Source organism: Ziziphus jujuba, chromosome 11 (genome assembly GCF_031755915.1).
Source record: "Ziziphus jujuba cultivar Dongzao chromosome 11, ASM3175591v1".
NCBI lineage: Eukaryota > Viridiplantae > Streptophyta > Magnoliopsida > Rosales > Rhamnaceae > Ziziphus > Ziziphus jujuba.
In genome coordinates this window covers 11367354-11386929 of record NC_083389.1, presented here as the reverse complement: position 1 = coordinate 11386929, position 19576 = coordinate 11367354, and the positions used below count along the sequence as shown (strand labels likewise).

At 32.5% G+C, this 19576-nt stretch overlaps 3 protein-coding genes across 7 annotated transcripts; 1 reads left to right on the top strand and 2 right to left on the bottom strand.

Annotated features, from left to right (window-relative positions):
- Positions 1-3: 3 nt before the first annotated feature.
- LOC107403747 (uncharacterized) lies at positions 4-2836 on the bottom strand. The gene is made up of 2 exons (XM_016010659.4): positions 1815-2836; positions 4-1119 (listed from the first exon to the last, which is right to left on the bottom strand). Exons 1-2 carry the CDS (start codon positions 2240-2242, stop codon positions 897-899), a joined length of 651 nt encoding a protein of 216 aa, XP_015866145.2. The 5' UTR covers positions 2243-2836; the 3' UTR covers positions 4-896.
- A 513-nt stretch (positions 2837-3349) lies between these two features.
- LOC107403751 (target of rapamycin complex subunit LST8-1) lies at positions 3350-6643 on the bottom strand. Of its 5 annotated transcripts, none has more exons than XM_048465463.2 (11): positions 6434-6643; positions 6172-6327; positions 5754-5855; positions 5509-5654; positions 5362-5431; positions 4730-4807; positions 4501-4617; positions 4321-4415; positions 4082-4161; positions 3893-3952; positions 3350-3646 (listed from the first exon to the last, which is right to left on the bottom strand). In XM_048465463.2, the coding sequence occupies exons 2-11, from the start codon at positions 6277-6279 to the stop codon at positions 3519-3521; spliced, it is 984 nt and encodes a 327-aa protein (XP_048321420.1). In that variant the 5' UTR covers positions 6280-6327; positions 6434-6643; the 3' UTR covers positions 3350-3518. The 5 variants fall into 5 exon arrangements, with proteins under 5 accessions (XP_048321420.1, XP_048321419.1, XP_048321418.1 ...); XM_048465462.2 differs by having other exon boundaries at positions 6172-6285; positions 6439-6643; XM_048465461.2 differs by having other exon boundaries at positions 6172-6285; positions 6434-6642.
- A 6357-nt stretch (positions 6644-13000) lies between these two features.
- On the top strand, positions 13001-15912 carry LOC107403750 (zinc finger protein WIP2). The gene is made up of 2 exons (XM_016010662.4): positions 13001-13745; positions 15313-15912. Exons 1-2 carry the CDS (start codon positions 13125-13127, stop codon positions 15748-15750), a joined length of 1059 nt encoding a protein of 352 aa, XP_015866148.1. The 5' UTR covers positions 13001-13124; the 3' UTR covers positions 15751-15912.
- Positions 15913-19576: the final 3664 nt, after the last annotated feature.

The following is a 19576-nucleotide window of genomic DNA, read 5'->3' as shown; positions in this document are numbered from 1 at the left end:
GAAAAAAAAAAAAAAATCAAAGATTTCATTTTACAATTTTTTTTTTTTTTGGCTAGAGGATTTCATTTTATAATGTTGTGCGCCCCCTTTTGTATGCTGTTATCAATTTTGGCTGATGAAATATAGAAAATTTGAAATTGTTGGCACTTAGAGATTTGTTAGTGTATTCGTGGGAAACGAACAAAATGTAATTTCGGAGATACATACCTTTTCCAGGATGTCGTTCTTCTATTCTTTCCTATATTCTCTTTAATTGAACTTCATGTTTCTTTTAAATCTTTACAGAATTTTAAAAGATGGGTATCTTTTTATCCTAGTGTTTTTTTATATGAATGATCTTACTTATTTACATTGTCGCTTGGAAGATTTGGCTCGTGCTTAATTAGGACTCCTCCAACTTTGAAATTTCAGAAACTTCCGTGCAAATAGCACAGAAATTATTTAATTGAACTCTTAAAATAACGTACTGACTATTATGAATATGCTAACAAATTGCATAGAATTCCTCAACATAAACTCTGCGTAGAGAGACTTGGAAATAGGTAACGAACTCTGCTATGCCTATTGGACCAATACTTTTTTTTTTTTTTTTCCCTTTTCGGTGAAATCTATTGGACTAACCATATTTGCATTATTTCCTGATATGGAACAATACATTATATACCTTGTCACATTCTTATATCATGGAATCAAAGACCAACTTAGCCAAAAAAAATAAAATTATGAATTCTAGCATAATGGCATGGGGATTTAACTCTGAGCAGGAATAATGTACAAAGCAAGTAGGCATGCCTTCAAAAAGGCGATAGAAGCACCAAGAGCATGGGAATGCCACTTACCCTCACATTAAAATGCTCTCTTTTTCTTTTTTTGGCTTTGATAAAATGATGGATTGGTTAGAGTACTTTGAAGTGAAAAAGCCAAGAAATGACAAAGGCAAAGACCATGCAAGCAAACAGGAAATTCATTATGCGGCGGCCATGCCAGACGGTCTCCACCAGAATCACAGGTGCTGCTGGTGCTGCTGATGGGGTAATGGTGGTGGCACCACCGCCATTTGCCACGTTTGTCTGCTCATCTGTAATGTTGAGTGCGGTGACACCACATATCTCACAGGTTCTGCATTTTTTTTTTTAATTTTTTAGTAAATATGAAATGTAGAAATGAATACCCTTTAAATTGGTATAGTATATATTGAAACCGTAAGCAAAAGCATGACCATGCAGTAAAGTATTTTTTATTTTTTTATTTCTACCAAAACATAGTACAAAATCTCAGAAATGAACATATAGACAGAAAATAATGTCTTTTCCTGACCACTACTCTGTAACTTAAGAATCTGTAAATGAATTAATAAGAGTACAAAAAGCAACAAGGCTATTGCACAGAGATTTATTGCAGACGATTGGATATAATCACCATCAAGTTATTTAACAACGTACTACATATTCTATTTAGAATTTTGCGTAAACAACTTCCAGCATCATAACTGATATCCTTACGAAAGGTCATATATACTCAACACATATTTGTTTAATGGTACCTTTCATATATTGCGGATTGCGGTGTATGTACTTTTCTTTTGATTATATTTTGGTGTCTCCTTCAACGAGGTAGTCCCATTGAAGAAAGAAAGATAAAGCAAACAGACGCACATAAAGCAGCAGTTGCAAAATGCTGAAAATCAATAATTGGGTATCCACAATATCTATCATACCCAAATGCGAAAAAATGAATTATCTAAAAAAATTTCTCATCAAACTCTAAATACAACACAAAAGACACACAGTTCATAAGAGAAAAAATTTACTCACGTATCACCCTTGATCTTGAACCAAGTCTCAGCACATTGCTTATGAGCAGCCCCTAAATCACCTTTACATGAGCAACCCAATTCCATTGGAACCCCACTGTCTCTCCCACCATCCTCTACCTCCAAACCCAAGTGACAAATTCTGCAGTCTCTTTCACGCTTTTCTACACCCACCTTAAACGCTGAAACCCCATTTTCCAAATCCACCTCTGAAGAAGCAAGCGAGAGCCTTTGAAGTTCTGACACACCCTTAATGTCGCCAGGAAAATGAGACCCTTTTGCAGTGGAGCCGGAGGGCGAGCGACAAGGCTGGTCGTCGGAGTACCGGGGTTGTGACAAGTCACTGCATGATCCAGTGACAGAAGAGCGACAACGGTGGCTCTCTTCAGGGTGTACGCCATTACGGGAAGGAGTCTCAGTAGCCAACATATTCAAAAACACAGAGAGAGAAACATCGCGGAATGGTTGATGGAAGCGTAAAACAAGGCAAAATAAGAAGAAGATGAAGAAGAAGGTGAAAGTGATGGTGGTGGGGTAGGAATAGTAGGGTAGAAGTAGGTGGTGTAATTTTTTTTTTTTTTTGGGGTAATAGTAGTAGGTGATGTATTGTTTTCACTCTTTATCTAATATCAATGTCTTTGTCTCTGTTTTTTTCACCATCTCTCTCTCTGTGTCTTTGTCTTTGAGTGTGTCAGTTTGGATAGCAGGAAGTTCCACTAATGCCTTTGAAAAGGAAAACGCATGGAAACTAAGTTTCGGCAACAAGGAGGAGGAAGACAGTGGGGGCAACCATCAAACGAGTGTTATTTGAGGATGAAAATTATAGAGAAGTGGATTGGGATTTTTGAGGTGGTGGGACTCAGATGAGAAAACAGTGAAAAGTGATACCAGAGTTAAATGAGTGCATGCATGCGCCACAAAGGCATGGCTTTTCTTTTGTGGCTGCGTTTCTTGTCCTGGCTTTTTCCAGTTTTCAGCATCATTTTTTTCTTTTTAATGATAATTCTATCTCAGATTCTCTTTTTGTTTAACATTACTTTTGTGTTTTTTGGTAAAAATCATATGCTTATCCATTTATTATCCAACTGTATCCATATTGTTTGGTTTTTATTGATTATGTGACGAATTCAGATAGGTTAATGAGTTATTTTGAGACAACAACGCGTTATAATTATTGCAATTAAAAGCTTGTTGGAATGGACAGCACCTCTGAATATGTACAGGGGACACCTTTTGGAACATTGAATCTAAATTCGGAAATGATTATTTCACATTCACTTACTTTGTTTTGATAATCTTTTGCTTATTTTCCTTTTTCTTGTTTTCATGGTAAGTCAAAAGATCTTTAATTTTTGTTTTAATTGAATTGAACTTAACAGATAGTTATGATCCAAAATTTAAATTTCAGATTCAATTTTAGTGATAATCGTTGGGATTTGCATCTCTTTTTGCTAATTGCAAATTTGAAATTTGCAATTGCATGAGAAAAACATTTGACTTTTCGGTTCTAATATTTGCGGGGTTGCACTCAGGACATCAGCTAATAGTCTATACACTTGCATCAAGTCGCAATAATAAATAAAATAATGGGTTCGACAATAAATTCAGTTACAGAACCATAAATCATTAGCTACAAAGCGACGCTCTGATTGTTCACACCAGGTATACACAACATCTAAATAAGCAATGGATGTGAGGGTCAGGTCTATGTGGAAGATGGGTCAGCTCCATCGTGGAGGGCACAGCAAATGGCTGCCTTGTGATGTCCTTGATACACCCTGATAACTTCACCATTTGCCATGGACCAAAGCCTTGCTGTTGTATCAGAGGACGCTGCATGAAAAAGTGACCGAAATAGGACAAAACATTTAATGAGAAGTCAGCTAAACACTGAAGAGCAAAGCAGATGATTCCATGATATCACTTGCATCAAGACCAGTTTAGCTATTCATATGTGTTTATTAAAGACCCATTATTCTTAGGTATGTTGTCGTTATGACCACATCACGAGACTGAGGGAGTCTTCTGAAGTCTAGCCAAGCAAATTTTAGATTCTCCTATTTGTTGATAGCTACTTACCTGTTATGAGATAGGCACCATCCACAGAGAAAACACAGTCCCATACCCACCGTTCATGTCCTGGTAGACAGATGAAACATTAAAGAAAAAATCAGTTATGCCAATTTCTTGATAGCTAGTAATCATAAGGCTGATACAGGGAATCTTTAACTAACAATAGAATCCTTGGAATGTGACCAGAAAGAATACCTCTTAGAGTCTTCTCCAAAGTGAAACCATCTACGTTCCAAATTTTGACAGTGTGGTCAGAAGATGCAGTAGCCAGATACCTGAAAACACAAACCCAACATAAATTACTTAACATGGAGGAATCCAAAACTAACAAGTTGTTTAGTCCAGAAAGCGGCTTGTAAAAAGAATAAAACAACAGATATGATGCTAAGAAGAAAGGAAAAGAAAAGAAACATAATTAGATTTGATGAATGAACCTGTGGGGTTCACAGAACTCAGGTGAAAGAAGACATTTAAGGATGTATCCCTTGTGCGCTTGCAGCTTATGAAGTGGTTCAAAATTTGTCATGGTCTGCAACATGCACTTTACATTTAAGTAAAGAAATGAAACGAAAAGAGAAAAGAAAGTATCATACCTAAAAGCATGAAGGCAGTACCTGGGTGCCACGCAACAAGCGCCAAACATAGCATATCCCACGATTATTTGCTGCAACTACCAAGCTTCCATCCCACATGACTGTTAGAGACCTTACAGCTGTATCTACCTCTGGCACCTAGGTTCACACATTAAACAAATAACAATATAATACCCACATATTTGCAACTATGATCATAAAATAAATAATAGTATACTAAAATCTAAGTGTCTACAACCATGAGGCATACCAATTCACAGCTGCATGAATTTGCTGTCAAATCCCACACTCGAATGTTCCCGTTTTGGTCCCCAGATATCAGCTCCATCTATAAAACCACATAAAATCTCCTCTTCAGAAAACTAAAGGACTACTGAAATTGAACAGTATATGAAGACTGTTTTAACGTCAGTAGAGATTTACAAATCCCATGAGAACAACATTTGACCAGCATAGCAATTTCTTCAAGCTATGACTTTTATAGTTACTATCTCTAGCAGAGTTAGATTGTCGATTCATAAAGATTACCAAACAGCTACTCGAGAAAAATACTTGGCATTAGCAAGGTATCATGTGGGACCATCAAGTAGAGATAGTAAGGAATTATGGGGAAAACATGACAACATTTCAGATGGTTCAAAATTGTAGTTGAGTGGTCCAACCAAGAAGAAAGCTAGTGAAGAAAATGTGCACCTAATAAATGCTTTAAGCTACTTTTTAATGCATAGATGCCAAAAAAACAGGAAAAGAAAGCACGTATAATAACAACCACAAAAGCCACTCCATCTCTGAGTTATTCCAAGAATCAACATTTTCACTAGTTTTTACGTACTGCCATTTTATAAGGTCCTGAACTGCAAGAAAGAAAGTACAAAGCTCAACCTGATTTGGATGCAACACAACAGTGTTAACGGCTGCACGGCTTTCATATTCCCTTTGGCAACCTGGAGCTCTATTTTAAAATTAAGATATGTCAAAACAATCTTCACCCAATAGCATAGTTATTATATACTTGTCGGCGGGGTCTACCTCAAATCCCAAATCTTTACAGTGCCATCTTCGGAACCTGAATACATCCAATTGCCATCGCATTGAAACCCAACCGCCATGACATTATTAGTATGTGAATCATAGGTCATCACCTGCCATGCGTTAGAAAGAAACGAATTTCTTATCTGCTGATGGCAGAAAAAACTCCAAATTCAAATTTTGTTCTCTGTTTCACCAGGAAATGGTACAAGAAAATTAATAATAACAGCCGGGAAGAGACTCACCGGTTGAGGGCTATTTGAATTAACATCAAATAGTCGAATATGCGGATTCCCCGCTGCAGCCAAATAGCGTTTATCCGGGGTTATCTCAAGCCTATTAACTTGCTAATACACACACATAAAAAAAAATAATAATAAATAAATAAATAAATAAAATCAGATCCCATACAAAAATCATAACATGAAAGGAACATACACAGCACTGAATACATTGCATGTTCTACCAGGCATTACATAACAATAATTTCAATGTTCAACTATGATATCGCTTTCAGCAACCAAAAGCAAATAAAAATATCATTCAGGAAACACATGATCAAATCTAAATGTCTGCCCTACATAGTTGTATGTGTAAAATCACAGACTTTAACACTAAAAGAGAGAGAAAAAAACAAAAAAGGAAGTGGATAAAGTGACGAACCGAATCAGGGTATTGGATGGTACGGTAGCAGCGACCACTTTTGGCCTCCCAAAACCGAATAGTGTGATCATAGCTGGCCGTAGCAAGTATCACTAAAGGTTGGCTCATCTTGATCTATCATCAATCGGCATCAATCAAAAACTATTTAACCAAATACTAAAATGAACCAAAGAAAAAGAGATTAAAAAAAAAAAAAATCGATCTTTATATGCAATTTTCACAGTACGTGGTAAAAAAACAACTGGGTTCAGATCGATCTTACCTTACCTCTTCATAAGCAAGAAAATAGAGTAGGGCTTGGAAATATTGGGGATATTAGTTGAAATGGGAGACTGGGAGTTTAGGGTTTTGAAGGGTTTAAGAAAAGCTTCATACTTGAGAACGCTGAATGCCACAACGCAAAGAAAGCTTGGAAGCTGGTTTGAGGACTCGGAGACCAAAACCCAGGTAGATACTAGAAAGAGACCCAAAAAAATTATAAAAAAATAAAATTTAAAATTAAAAAGTTATATAATTATAATAATAATAAATATTGAGTAGATTGGGCTTGTCTTGTGTTGGGCTTTGGTTTGTAACAACGACGACCAAGAAGGTGCACTCTACAAGTTCAATACCTCAGCCCAATAGTGCCACTCTATTCCTATTTCTTTATCTCCCTCTTTCATTATCCTTTTTCCTAATTTTCCTATATAAATTATTTCCTTCAAAGAAAAAAAATATATATGTATATATATATATATATTCATATACAAAGAAATACTCCATTATAGTTCAGTGGCCTTTTTTAGATTGTGGATATATTATTTGTAAATATAATCCTTAATTGTGTTTTGTAAATTTGATTTATAGCTAAAAATAAGGGATATGAGTTTCGACTTATTATTCCATTATTCCGTATATTAACAATATTTCGATAGATGGATTTAAAAAAAAAAAAAAAGGTAAATAAATAAATGGAAATTATTAAATTGTGCCATCTGGTTTAGAATTCATGAAAATAAGAGCCATGAACTTGGTGCGGCAGGGGACATTATGACAAACAAAGAAATTATTAATTGTGTGCAGTTAAAAGAGGTGGAGGGAAATGAGGAAGATGATGACAAATTGACAATGACAAGCTATTTTGGATGTTTTCTCACATTTAATCAAATGGATAAGTTAAGAAAGTACTAATTGGAGTTTAAAAATCTGTACTGGAAGTGAATCATATGAATGAAGTTCTTGGTATATTGCTCAGCCATGGGGCCCTATTTGAAAGTGTTAAAAAAAAATAAATTTGATAGAGTATTTGTAGGCCATACCTCATCAGCTCAAGGATGGTGACTATTCATCGAACTCTAAATGTATATACTCTCATAAATGTCCAAAAATACAAGTATGGACAAAGTTTGAAGAAAAACAAAATTAGAGGCTGTATCTTAATTCTATTAGCATACTAATCCAGCTAAATCAACTAGTAATGTCTCCTCCTCGATAGAGTCTAGTATTTCAAGAATGCGGTTGAGTTTATATAAAAAAATTAGATAGGTCATTATAAAGAGTATTAATAAGGTCACAAATGAAAGCATAGACCTAGAAAACTCCTTTTGGTTTCCAAACAAAGTCTGAAGAAGCAGTCATGAGATGATGAGGCCAAGAGAGGAGAGAGAGAATTATGATGAAAGATATATATGTGTATATATATAGGAGTGCATGGATGATGTCATATCTTTATGTGAATAGTAAGTCTCAATCATTGTCTTGTTAAATGTTTCTCAATGTCGCTTGCATGATGTACCATGGATCATTAAAGTCACACCCAGTATTTCCCAATGGAGCAATGATAGAGTTTGCCAATTTGTTCTTTTGTTGGAAAAAAAAAACAAATTATTACATATGCACAAGAATTTTTCTCTTTTCCCTTTAATTTAATTAAGCTCTTGATGAATTATTATGGAAATTAGACTGATTAAGCCGGGAGTTCACTTTTTGGCAGTGTATGGAGAATCAAGGATTGGGCTTGGGACACAAACAAGATTTTTTTTTTTTTTTTTAAAAAAAAGGGCCAATTTTGAGTTGGTTTTTGGTGGTTGATGTTTAAGTAAATCGACTCCATGAGTTGAGGTAAAGTGAAAATGTAATTGGGTCATATATTGCAATTATCAAACATGTACCTTAGGTACCATAAGTTCCACCATGTCGTCCAATACGAAATTTATGTATTATATGCATGCATCTATATATTCATGATATAATATTGATGAATATATTTTATTCACTTTTGTCATCCAAGAGCTTCCAAGAAATTAAATCACACTTTTTGAGTATGGTTTGGAGCGTACACATGAAGAGAAGAGAGAGAATAAATGGGCATCTCTGTGGGATTCTTTGTCTTTGTTGTTTTCATTTTCCCTCTCAATCTGTATAAGAGGACTATTCACTTCTTTTTGCAAACCCAGTTTTCTCCACTCATTTTATATAATACACCAAACCTTTATTTCCCTTTGGTTAATTTCTTGGGGTTAATTGGGAGTAAAAATTAATTACAGTCTACCAATTAAATGAGTTTGCATTTGCTATAGAGATTATATTAACAATGTGTGTTCCTTTTTATACGTACACGAGGGATTAAGGATATCTTTTTTAAGTAGAATATTGAAGTTCAAACTGAGCTACTACTGTATTTTTTATTTTTTTTGAAGAAAGATACTACTATATTTAATTAAACAATCTTTTCAGAAGCCTCTTATCCTTTTTATCTTATATTATTTTTAAATGTAAATTATATATGCCCTCGACTTTTTCGTTTTGTTTTTCATCAATAAATTTGTGTTCAGCAACTAATTAAATATGCTATTTTTGCATTCATAGCCAAAAATAAATGTCACATCAAATTTAAGAATTTTAATAATTTAATTCACTTATTTTAATTTAAAATTTTAAAAATATATTTATTAAAATTTAATATATATTGTAATATCTCACAGTTCCGTTTCATAAACCTCTTCCTATGTCAAAACATTATATATTATATATATACATATATATATATATTCGGAAATCAATACTTAAATATATATATATATATATATATATTTTTTTTTTTGGTTCAAGAAAAAAGAAAAAAACCTCTGAAGGGTGATCATGGGGATTTGCAATAGCAGGACAGAGATGTTTGGAAATCACAAAACAAGACATGGACATGGAAACTCAAAGTACTGTTTGCTTCTACCACCATATTCACACTCGTGCTGTCTTGGAAACACAAAACAAAAAAAAGAGCATGGGATCTCTGGTCAACAACACCACACTCACACTCTTTTTACTAAAATGTTCTACTTTCCTTCCCTTCTTTCTATTTCTTTACTGCTTTAATTTGCTTTTCCTCTTTAATTATATAAAAATTATCCCACATTATACTGGGCTCCTGGATATTGCACACACACACACACATATATATATATATAATCAAATATATAAATTAATCTTATATATTATCTTTACCAATATGATTTACAAACCTTGAGGCATTTAGTGTTTCCCCCACCATATCCCATGTTCTCAATTTACTGAAATTCTGCTTCCATGTTGGTTATCTCCTCAAACATCTCTTACTTGTTCCCAAAGCTCTAAGAATTTTTATATTTGGATCAGCTAGTTCATTCATACTGGTCCATGGGGCACTTTGTGCTTAGTGAAGAGAAAGAGATCCAGAGAGAAAATGAAATTGAGTATCTTAGGCTTAGCTAGCTTTATAGCATTGTTTCTTTGCTGCAACATTAATATTTTGACATATAGATTCTTTCACATCTTCCCCACAAGTAATCTTGAGATACTATATTACTTATAATGAGACATATAGATTCATTCACATCTTCCCCACAAGTAATCTTGAGATACTATATTACTTATAATGAGACCCAAAAAAAAAAAAAAAAAAGGAAGGCTTTTTCTTCTTCTTTTGTTTTTTTCTTTCTTTCTTTTTTGTGAGGCCAGTCTCATAATCTAATACCAAAATGAAGTGATAAAACAGGGTCCCACAACATTGAAAGCATTGGTACCTCAATGTCCCTCACCCTGCAATAAGAGAGAGTAAACTGAGTACGAGTGTTGGGCTGTTGGGTAATGGGTTTAAAACTTTTGCAGGCAGATAATATACATGTACAAATTTGATCTTTCGGTGAAACATTACTATATATATATGCATCATTTTAAACTGGAAAGATAGTTTTTAATAAAACGGTTTTTTATTAGATATTTTTTGGCTAATATATATGGATCACTACATATAATATATATATATGTACGGGGTGTTGAAGTACTTTGTTGTATAAATTTGTAGACTTAACTCTGTCCTCCATTCGATTTTTCTCTCCCTTAATTTCAGTATTCAGACCTTTTGCAGATGATAGATTTGCTGGGCAATTACACACTCACCTGCCGGCCCCTACCAATACTATATGTACACCTACATTACAATATATATATATATATATATAATTATATATGCATGCACCTGCTAACTGATGCATTGATGATTTTCAAGACTGAGATACTTTTAATTAAATTGTACTGGCCTCCTGGGATTTAACACGTTAATTAATTAGCTGCAATGCAACATATATAACATTCACCTTTGATCAGCTAAATGCATATTGCACACTCTTTATACTACATCCATCTCTCATCTCATCATATTAATTACTAATTACTATTACACTTTTTCAATTATTATTATCACTGTTCATTCATCATATATATTCTATATCCAGATGGATATGAGAGAGAGATTTAGAGAACAGTGATCTGAAATTAGCAGAGAGTGGTCTCTTTCTCTTTCTATAAATATAAATTATATAATTATGCAATTGGGACAATCAATTTAGCTCACAGTTAGCTGAGCTGATAAATGCACGAACATCTATGAAAATGTTTGGGCTTCCTTCAAACCACTCGCTTCCTGTCTCTGCCCCCATATATATATATATATATATATATATATTTATATATTTATATAATATGATAAAAATCATAATTTATATAATATATTATAAAACCCGTATACAATATAATTTGGTTGAAAATAAAAGAGACAGAGAGAGAGAAAAGATCATATTCTAGACACTCTACGTTGGGATGGGTGACAACCTCGAATAGAATTTCTGGCCATATACATTCATATATACTATTTTTTTTTTAATTTCTACTAATTTATATTAATATATTTGGCTTCTCTTAAAGAACATAAATCCATCCCCAGACAAGTTCTTTATTATATATTTTGTTTATTTGCTTAATTGAGAAGGAAATTTTAGCTAAATGCCACTTTCTTGTGCTTTTTTACTTTTGTATTTGGCAATGATATCAATCTTAATATATGGTTTCATTTGGTTGGTTGTCCTTTAGAGACATATATATTTGAATAGGGTACTTATTGATTGTGAAATATTGTTATGGGTGTGATAGAATTTGCATAATTGTAATGGTTTTATACATATATAGCTCAACATTTTGAGAAAGCATGTGTAAAAATAGCTTTCTATATATGTATATATAAGTTCCCTAGTGCACTAATTTCACCGAAAAAAGTTATCTAGTGGACTACTTTTTGGACCCAAAAATAGATAGACTTGTAAGCATGGGACAACCAGGGAAAAGAAAGAAGCTCTTCAAAAATTAGGAAATAATTAAGAAGGATAATGATATCCACAAAACTACAAAACCCATCACTAGTTTAAAACATAATTGTACAAAGCCTTGCAATTGCATCAAATAATAAAAATGTCAAAAATATATATATTTAATAATTAGTTATTTAAGGCTGGGATAACTTTTATTTATTAATTTATTTATTTTTTGACAATCTATTGTTTATGGTCGGAAGCCCTATGAAAATTTAAAATTTTTTTAGAGAATTGTTCAAAGAATCTCATAAATTCTTTTTGAGCTTTAAGAAGTCTGAAATAACATTTTACAAGCCATGTCAAAAACAAAACTGTACGAAAAATACTAATTGAAAAATTTTCAAATAAAAACATATATATAATATCAACAACTGTTTAAACAGTAGTTTCTGAACAAAATGGTCAGTAAAAGTGATAACAATAGCAAAGGGCTAAAGAAAAACTTCTCTCTCTTCTTTCTTAGAATTAGAAGAGAGAGAAAGAAAAGAAAAGCAGAGGGAACCCAAAAAAAAAAAAGATAAATAAAAGATGAACTGAAAGATACAGTGAATAGCATTTACAGAGGTCGAAGGCTACTTGTAGTGATTTGTTGCTTTCACCCAACCCCCATGTTTTCGTAGCTTAAGTTCCAGATATCTTCTTACCCATTTTTTTTTAATCATCTCATCATGACACCGAGGAAAGACATCTCAGGGTAATTTTGTCATTTCTCATCCTTCTACCTAAATTTTGCAAGTACTATAGAAAAAACTCCAAACCCACAATTAAAATCCAAAAATAAATAAATAAATAAATGGCTACCTAATTATAGACCGTAAACGGCCTCTAACGGTATCATCCCTAGAATCTATATATTCAAATTTTCTAATTAACAAAAAATAATAATAATAATAATACAATTGTACTCTTAAACTTGACTTTTGTGCAAAATTATTAAAAATACATTTTTACAGTTTGGCTGAAAGACAAGAAAAAAATAAATAAAATGAAAATTAAAATCAGATTCCATGTTCTAGTAAGTAATCAAAGTTTGTAACATTATTCTTTGTTTTTTTTCTCTTCCTGAATGGGTGATTTTTTTTTTTTTTTTTGGGAATTAGAAAAAAAAAAAATTTCTCTTGGCTTTCACTTCTCCTGTTTGAATACTTTTCAATCTCTGCAGTCTCCACCGTCCACTTCCTTCAGTCATCTTGTACTCTCTCTCTCTCTATAAAAGCAAAGCCTAAGCAGACCAAACAAATTCCTCTCCTCTCTCTCTCTCTCATACACAAACACAAACACCTTTTAACCATGGCAGACCCATACTCCAATTTCTTCACAGGCTTGTTCAAATTCAACCCTTTTCACCATGACTCATCTCCACCTTCAAACCCACCTCCTCCTCTTCCTCTACCACCTCCACAAACCCCTTTTCCACACAGTTTCTTCATCAACCACTTCCAAACCCCATCATCATCACCTCCATCACCTCCTCTAAGAGAAGCTCTTCCTCTCCTGAGCCTAAGCCCAACAAAGCATGAATACAAGCAAGAACAACTATTAGAGGACCACTACTCCACCACCACCACAACGGCTATGGATGTGCTGCACAAAGGAAAAGAAGAAGAAGATGAGGAAGATGATGAAGAGACTGTGACTGTTGCACTCCACATAGGCTTGCCAAGCCCTAGTGCTGCTGAGATGGCTTCTGTGCTCTCAGCTAATTCTTCTTCAGAGCTTACAGCTGATAATAATAAAGATCATGGTGGAGATCATGGTGGTGGTGATCAAGATTCTTCTGGTTACCCTATCATGAGTAGGCTTAACAAGGGTCAGTATTGGATCCCAACTCCTTCTCAGATTCTCATTGGTCCTACTCAGTTCTCTTGCCCTGTTTGCTACAAGACCTTTAACAGATACAACAACATGCAAGTGAGTATTATTATTCTTTAATTATTTCTTAATTTCATCCACGAACCCAAAAACCCAAAACCCATCTTCTTCTTCTTCTTCTTCTTCTTCTTCCTCTTTTTTTTTTTTTTTTTCTTTTTTTTGTTTTGTATAATAATTGAAAGGGAAAAATACCACTAAAAGAGTGAATGGATACACAGCTATCTAACTTTTTTGATTTTCTTTTCGTCCATGATTTTGTTTGCCTGATTTGAATCTTTAACTGTTATCCTATGCTTGGATTTAAAGAGGAAAAAGTAGATTGGTCCTTTTTTTTTTTTTTTTTGGGTAAAAATTAATTTTCAATTCTTTTAATTTTTTCTGATCTTCTACCCTTTTTTTTTTTTTTTTAATCATTTTTTTGCTGCATGGTTTATGGGAATTGGGGTTGAAATAATTATTTTAAAAAAGAAAAAAAAATTTCCTGGTTGAAACTGAGACTGAGATCAGCACTTCCCTTTATGTGATTGAACAACACGGGCAATGTTCCTTATGCCTTTAGTACTTTGAAGTCTGTGCAAATTCACAGAAATTGGCAGGTTTTGTATAGAACTGAAAAATCTGCAGTTTTATCAGAAAAGGGTCTCAGGCTCATGATCTTAATTCTCAACAAAATTCATAAATTTTTATTATTAAAAATTTTCAACATCCTTCCAGTCTCTGCAGGAAAACACAGTTGTTATAGATATATGACAACCCCTTACATAGGACATCACTTCAATATCTTCTGAATTAAGAAACTCTTTCTTTAAAATCTCCATACCCATTAGTACTACTGGTTGCTAATCTTGTCGTCTTCTTCTTCTTCGATTTCTTTCTGTTTCTTTTTCTTTTTCTTTTTCGTTTTCCCTTTCTTTTTTTTCTTTTTTTTTTTGTGGGTTTCAGATCTTTTGGAAACGTTCATATATACCATGAATGCAGAAAATTTCACTGTGCAATACATACAATTTGAGTAGAACAACAACAACAGTGAGAAGAAAGCAGTAGTTCATAACACGAATGAATCAAGCAGATTCCAATTCAGTACTATTCCCATTTAGAGTTATAGATCAATAGTAGACAAAAAAATTTCTTATGAAGGAAGTAATTAAGATGGAGATACATTTTAGTTACTAGTAAAAAGTCCTAGAAAATTTTTAAAAAGCACAAGTTTTAAGCTAGCACCTTTAATCATTAGTAATTAATTTGGACAAAATCATGTCCACAGAAGTAGTAACATAAACAGGATAAGCATACATCACATCTACATAATCCTTAAAAAACTTTTCTCATCAAAAAGCAAATTCGATCATCATAAGAAATCAAATTCAACTGGCAGAAATTCCATCTCTTGAACTTTGATTTTAATCAATGCCATCATTTTGGTTTTTTTTTTTTTTGTTTTTGTTTTTGTTTTTGTTTTCTGTTTTTTTGTTTTTTGTTTTTGTTTTTGTTTTTGTTTTTTTTTTTTTTTGGGTTTTCCATCAACTTACTAGCTATTGATCCCGTTGATTAATTTTCTTTTTGGTTAATTTGCAATGACTATACATAGATATAAATTGTTTTACAGATGCATATGTGGGGTCATGGATCTCAGTACAGAAAAGGGCCAGAATCACTAAGAGGAACACAACCAACAGGAATGCTTAGGCTTCCATGCTATTGTTGTGCTCCAGGTTGCAGAAACAACATCGACCATCCGAGAGCGAAGCCGCTAAAAGATTTCAGAACGCTTCAAACACATTACAAGAGAAAGCATGGAATCAAGCCATTCATGTGCAGAAAATGTGGGAAAGCATTTGCAGTGAGAGGGGATTGGAGGACCCATGAGAAGAATTGTGGTAAGCTTTGGTACTGCATTTGTGGATCTGATTTTAAGCACAAAAGATCGCTTAAAGATCATATAAAGGCGTTTGGGAATGGACATGCAGCTTATGGGATTGATGGGTTTGAAGAAGAAGATGAACCTGCTTCTGAAGTAGAACAAGATAATGAATCCATGCAGTGACATAGAAAAAGCCAAAAAAAAAAAAAGTGACAAAAAAAGGGTATTTGATTAATTAATAGAACAAGTAATCTATCTTGGTTTATGAGCTTAGTGGAATTATATAAATATTTATATAGCCATGGCTTTTGAGTAAGAGCTATATAGGCAACAACTTACTTTGAAGAGTCATCCTCTTTTCTTTTTCTTTTTCTTTTTTCCTCTTTTTTTTTTTTTTTTTTTTTTTTTTTTGTCTTCTTCATTTTCACAACTTTCTTTTAATTATCATTAATGTAGGATCCGAAGCGGTACATGTCCATGCTAAGTTTTAGTAAATTCATCTTCCTTTCGAAAACTCAAATTGATGGCCTTCTATTTTTCTGTCCTTGAGCTTTCCAAACTTTTTTGATCACTTTTGTAAAATAATATATATTTATATATGGAAGGAAAAAGATAAAAATTTACTTTTGCTGATGAATATAAATTAGCCATGTTAAACTGGACAGAAATGCATCAAAAATATTTGTTCCAAAGATTTCGCTTTACCAAAAAAAAAATTCTGGTCTTGCTTAATAGTTGGCATTGTCATCTTTTATCTTTTAATTTTGATGATAGTTGAATATGATCTCACTTGAAATTTATAGTGTTAGAGAGGTTTAATTTTCAGCAAACCTTTGATCACTTATGATATATGTACATAGAGGGAGAGAAATAATAATATATTGGGAACATGGTCCAACATAATGTGATAAGAATTGTAAACATATATATATATATATATATATATTGCAAAATTGGGATATAATATAAATAATTAGGACATAGATTGTCAATTTATCCTTACCGATTTACATTATATTTTGATTTTATATAATTAAGAAATTCTAAAGTGATCAAAATCATATGTATATTATGTATATATGCATTTTTTTCTCTTTTTTCATTCAATTTTCAACAGTAAAATATACTTTCGATTTAATAACCATGTATATTTCCTAATCTTTCTATATAATAAATCTATCCCATTCTTCATACATATATTAATAATACTATAGATATTAAAATATTTATAAATATATTAATAATACTATAGATATTAAAATATTTATAAATTTATTTACCAAATGATATATGTTAAAATGTTATTGATTAATATATTTTTATAATTTAAATATGAAAAAATGAATACTTAAAATGAATAAATGAATCAAATAAATAAATAAATTAAATTCTATCATATTATTTGCTAAATAAATTTAGTCAACATTTTGCTAAGATTTAACATTATTGAAATTTAGCACATATTCAGATATTGACTACTGCAGCCAAGCTAGGGAGGGAAAAAAAAAAATGTGAAATGAATTTGAAGTTGTAACGAGAAGGGAAGAATCTTTGAAACAAGAAAAGAGAAAGACCACCTCTTGTTAACTTTTAGGGCTGATAAGATTATACGCAGGGATATATAATCTGTGTGTGAGTAGGGGGGGTTGTTTTTCAGGCTTTTTGGCTTTAATAATTCATGATGCTTCTTTGAAGATCCTGTCAATGAGACTATGGTATTCTATCAATTGGATGTCATGTACATTAATGGATAACTTGATAGACGGGATTGGAGTATATTTTGTTCTAAATGTGGTTGAGAAATTTAGCTTTTTCTTATATATGCATATATATATATATATATATCCGCTGCAAATACATGCATCAGCTTTTTGGTTTGGGGTTTGCATATGATGCCCCCTTTTATTTGCTTTGGTTAGTGGGGAGAGAGAGAGAGAGAGATAGAGAGAGAGATGTGTTTTTTTGTAGATGGATGGAACATATACCCATTTGAGATTCACTATTGCTTGGGAAATTCAAAGCAAATGATTAGCTTTTAGAGCTAGAACAAACAGTATAGGTAAAAGAATTATATTTTTTTAAATATACAAGAGAATTTTATTTATTTATTTTTTTTTTTTGAGGTTTTGAGAGAGAGAGATATTGAATAGAATGGATCTTGTTGGCAGCTTTAGAGAGAGAGAGAGAGAGAAAGGATGGGCAAAAGGTCAGCACTCAGCAAGCAAACGCTGAAAACTGCAAGACTGTGGAAACCAATTAAGTTGTGTTGGTTGGTTTTGGTTAATTTGCAACATATACTGCTGATGCCCTCCTACACAAACACTGTATACACATATCCTCTTTCTGATAGATCAACTGTACATCGAAACGACCTTTCAATAAACTCTCTCTTTGACCATCTTTTTTTTTTTTTTTTTCTTTATCTCTCTCTCTCTGTCTCCCTCCCCCATATAGCTTTGAAATTCAAGCCTATAGCTTTGCTGTTGCTGTTGCTTGCTGCTAAATATTTGTTTTGTGTTCCGAGTCTTGTCTTCAAACAAACATTAACAATCATCAAAACCCACAACTACTTTTTCACAATTAATAACAAATATATATATATAGATATATAGGGGAATTGTAGTTTTTTTTTTATTTTTTATTTTATAAAATTTGACGACTATGATATTTGATGTGGGGTTACTGGCAGATTCAAAATAATAAAATAACTTAAAAAAAAAAAAAAGGAAAAAGAAATTAAGAAACAGTGAGCTAAAAACTAAAGCATTAAATTGACAATCAATGTTCTACCCCTTTGTTGGGGAGACCAAACCCTACCACAATTGACCCTTTGGGCCATTCCTCTTTCCAAATTATATTATATCATTCTCTGAGTATTTGTGTGCATGACTTATACGCTACATGGGGACTTTCCGCAAAACCAACCAATACCACCTATATACCCTACACTCATTCTGCTTACACATGCAATACAACCTTACCTATTTATTTATTTTTATTTTTTTAAAGCCCAAGTTAAAAAATATATATATATATATATGATTTAAAAAAAAAAAAGAAAAAAAAAAGCAGCCTAGATAAGAGGGTGCGTACAAATGGCCATGTTATTTAAAAATAGGCATGTGGGGTTTACTACTAATTCCCTTTTACTTATATCACTTTATGATCCATTATTCATTGTCATTATGCAAGATCTTTGTCATCTTTCTTTTAATATTATTCTTTCTTTTTTTTCTTTTTTTAAAAAATGGGACTTGTGGTTTAATTTGTAGACTTACTAGAGAAATGCTCACATATATAGCTGCCCAATTAGCAATCGGACACAGTTTTGTGCTTAAAATCCCAAGGCTATCCTTCACTTATTCCCAAAATTAAAAATGGCAATTCCACTATGCAGACACTGTTGCCAAGAGAGAAGCTATCAAGGAGACCAAGCATCGTTGTATAAGAGGAGAGAATATGTAACTATTTTTTATCATCCATCTCCTTTGTATTCTTATTCCAATACAAAGGGGACAACTTTGTCTCCCCTGTCTCGAATCCCTAGCTTTCCCTTTGCCTATTTTACAATTTACCGCACTCGTCTTCTACCTTAGCCAATGGATAAATGTAATTTAATTATAACCCCACTTCACCACTTGAAAGAAATACGTTTTTCTTTTTTAGTAAATACTTTAAAGAAATACGTTAGCTAACAAAATATACGGTGACAATTAACCATAGGACTTGGTGACTTTTTCTTTTTTAATAAAAATGATACTTTCATAAAGTCTTGAGATTTTTTATTAATCAATTATGTTTTTTATCATTTATAATAATTTTTCTTATAATTTCGATATTTTAAACTCACGATTTCCTAATTATAAATATGAATGGTTTACCAAACGAATAAACATTTCTTAAAAATTAATTAATTATTTAATTTTAGACTTATCTTTACAAATCTCTTATTGGATATCTTTGATTTATTTCCGCTGCCTATATAGCAAATATTTAACCATTTAATAAA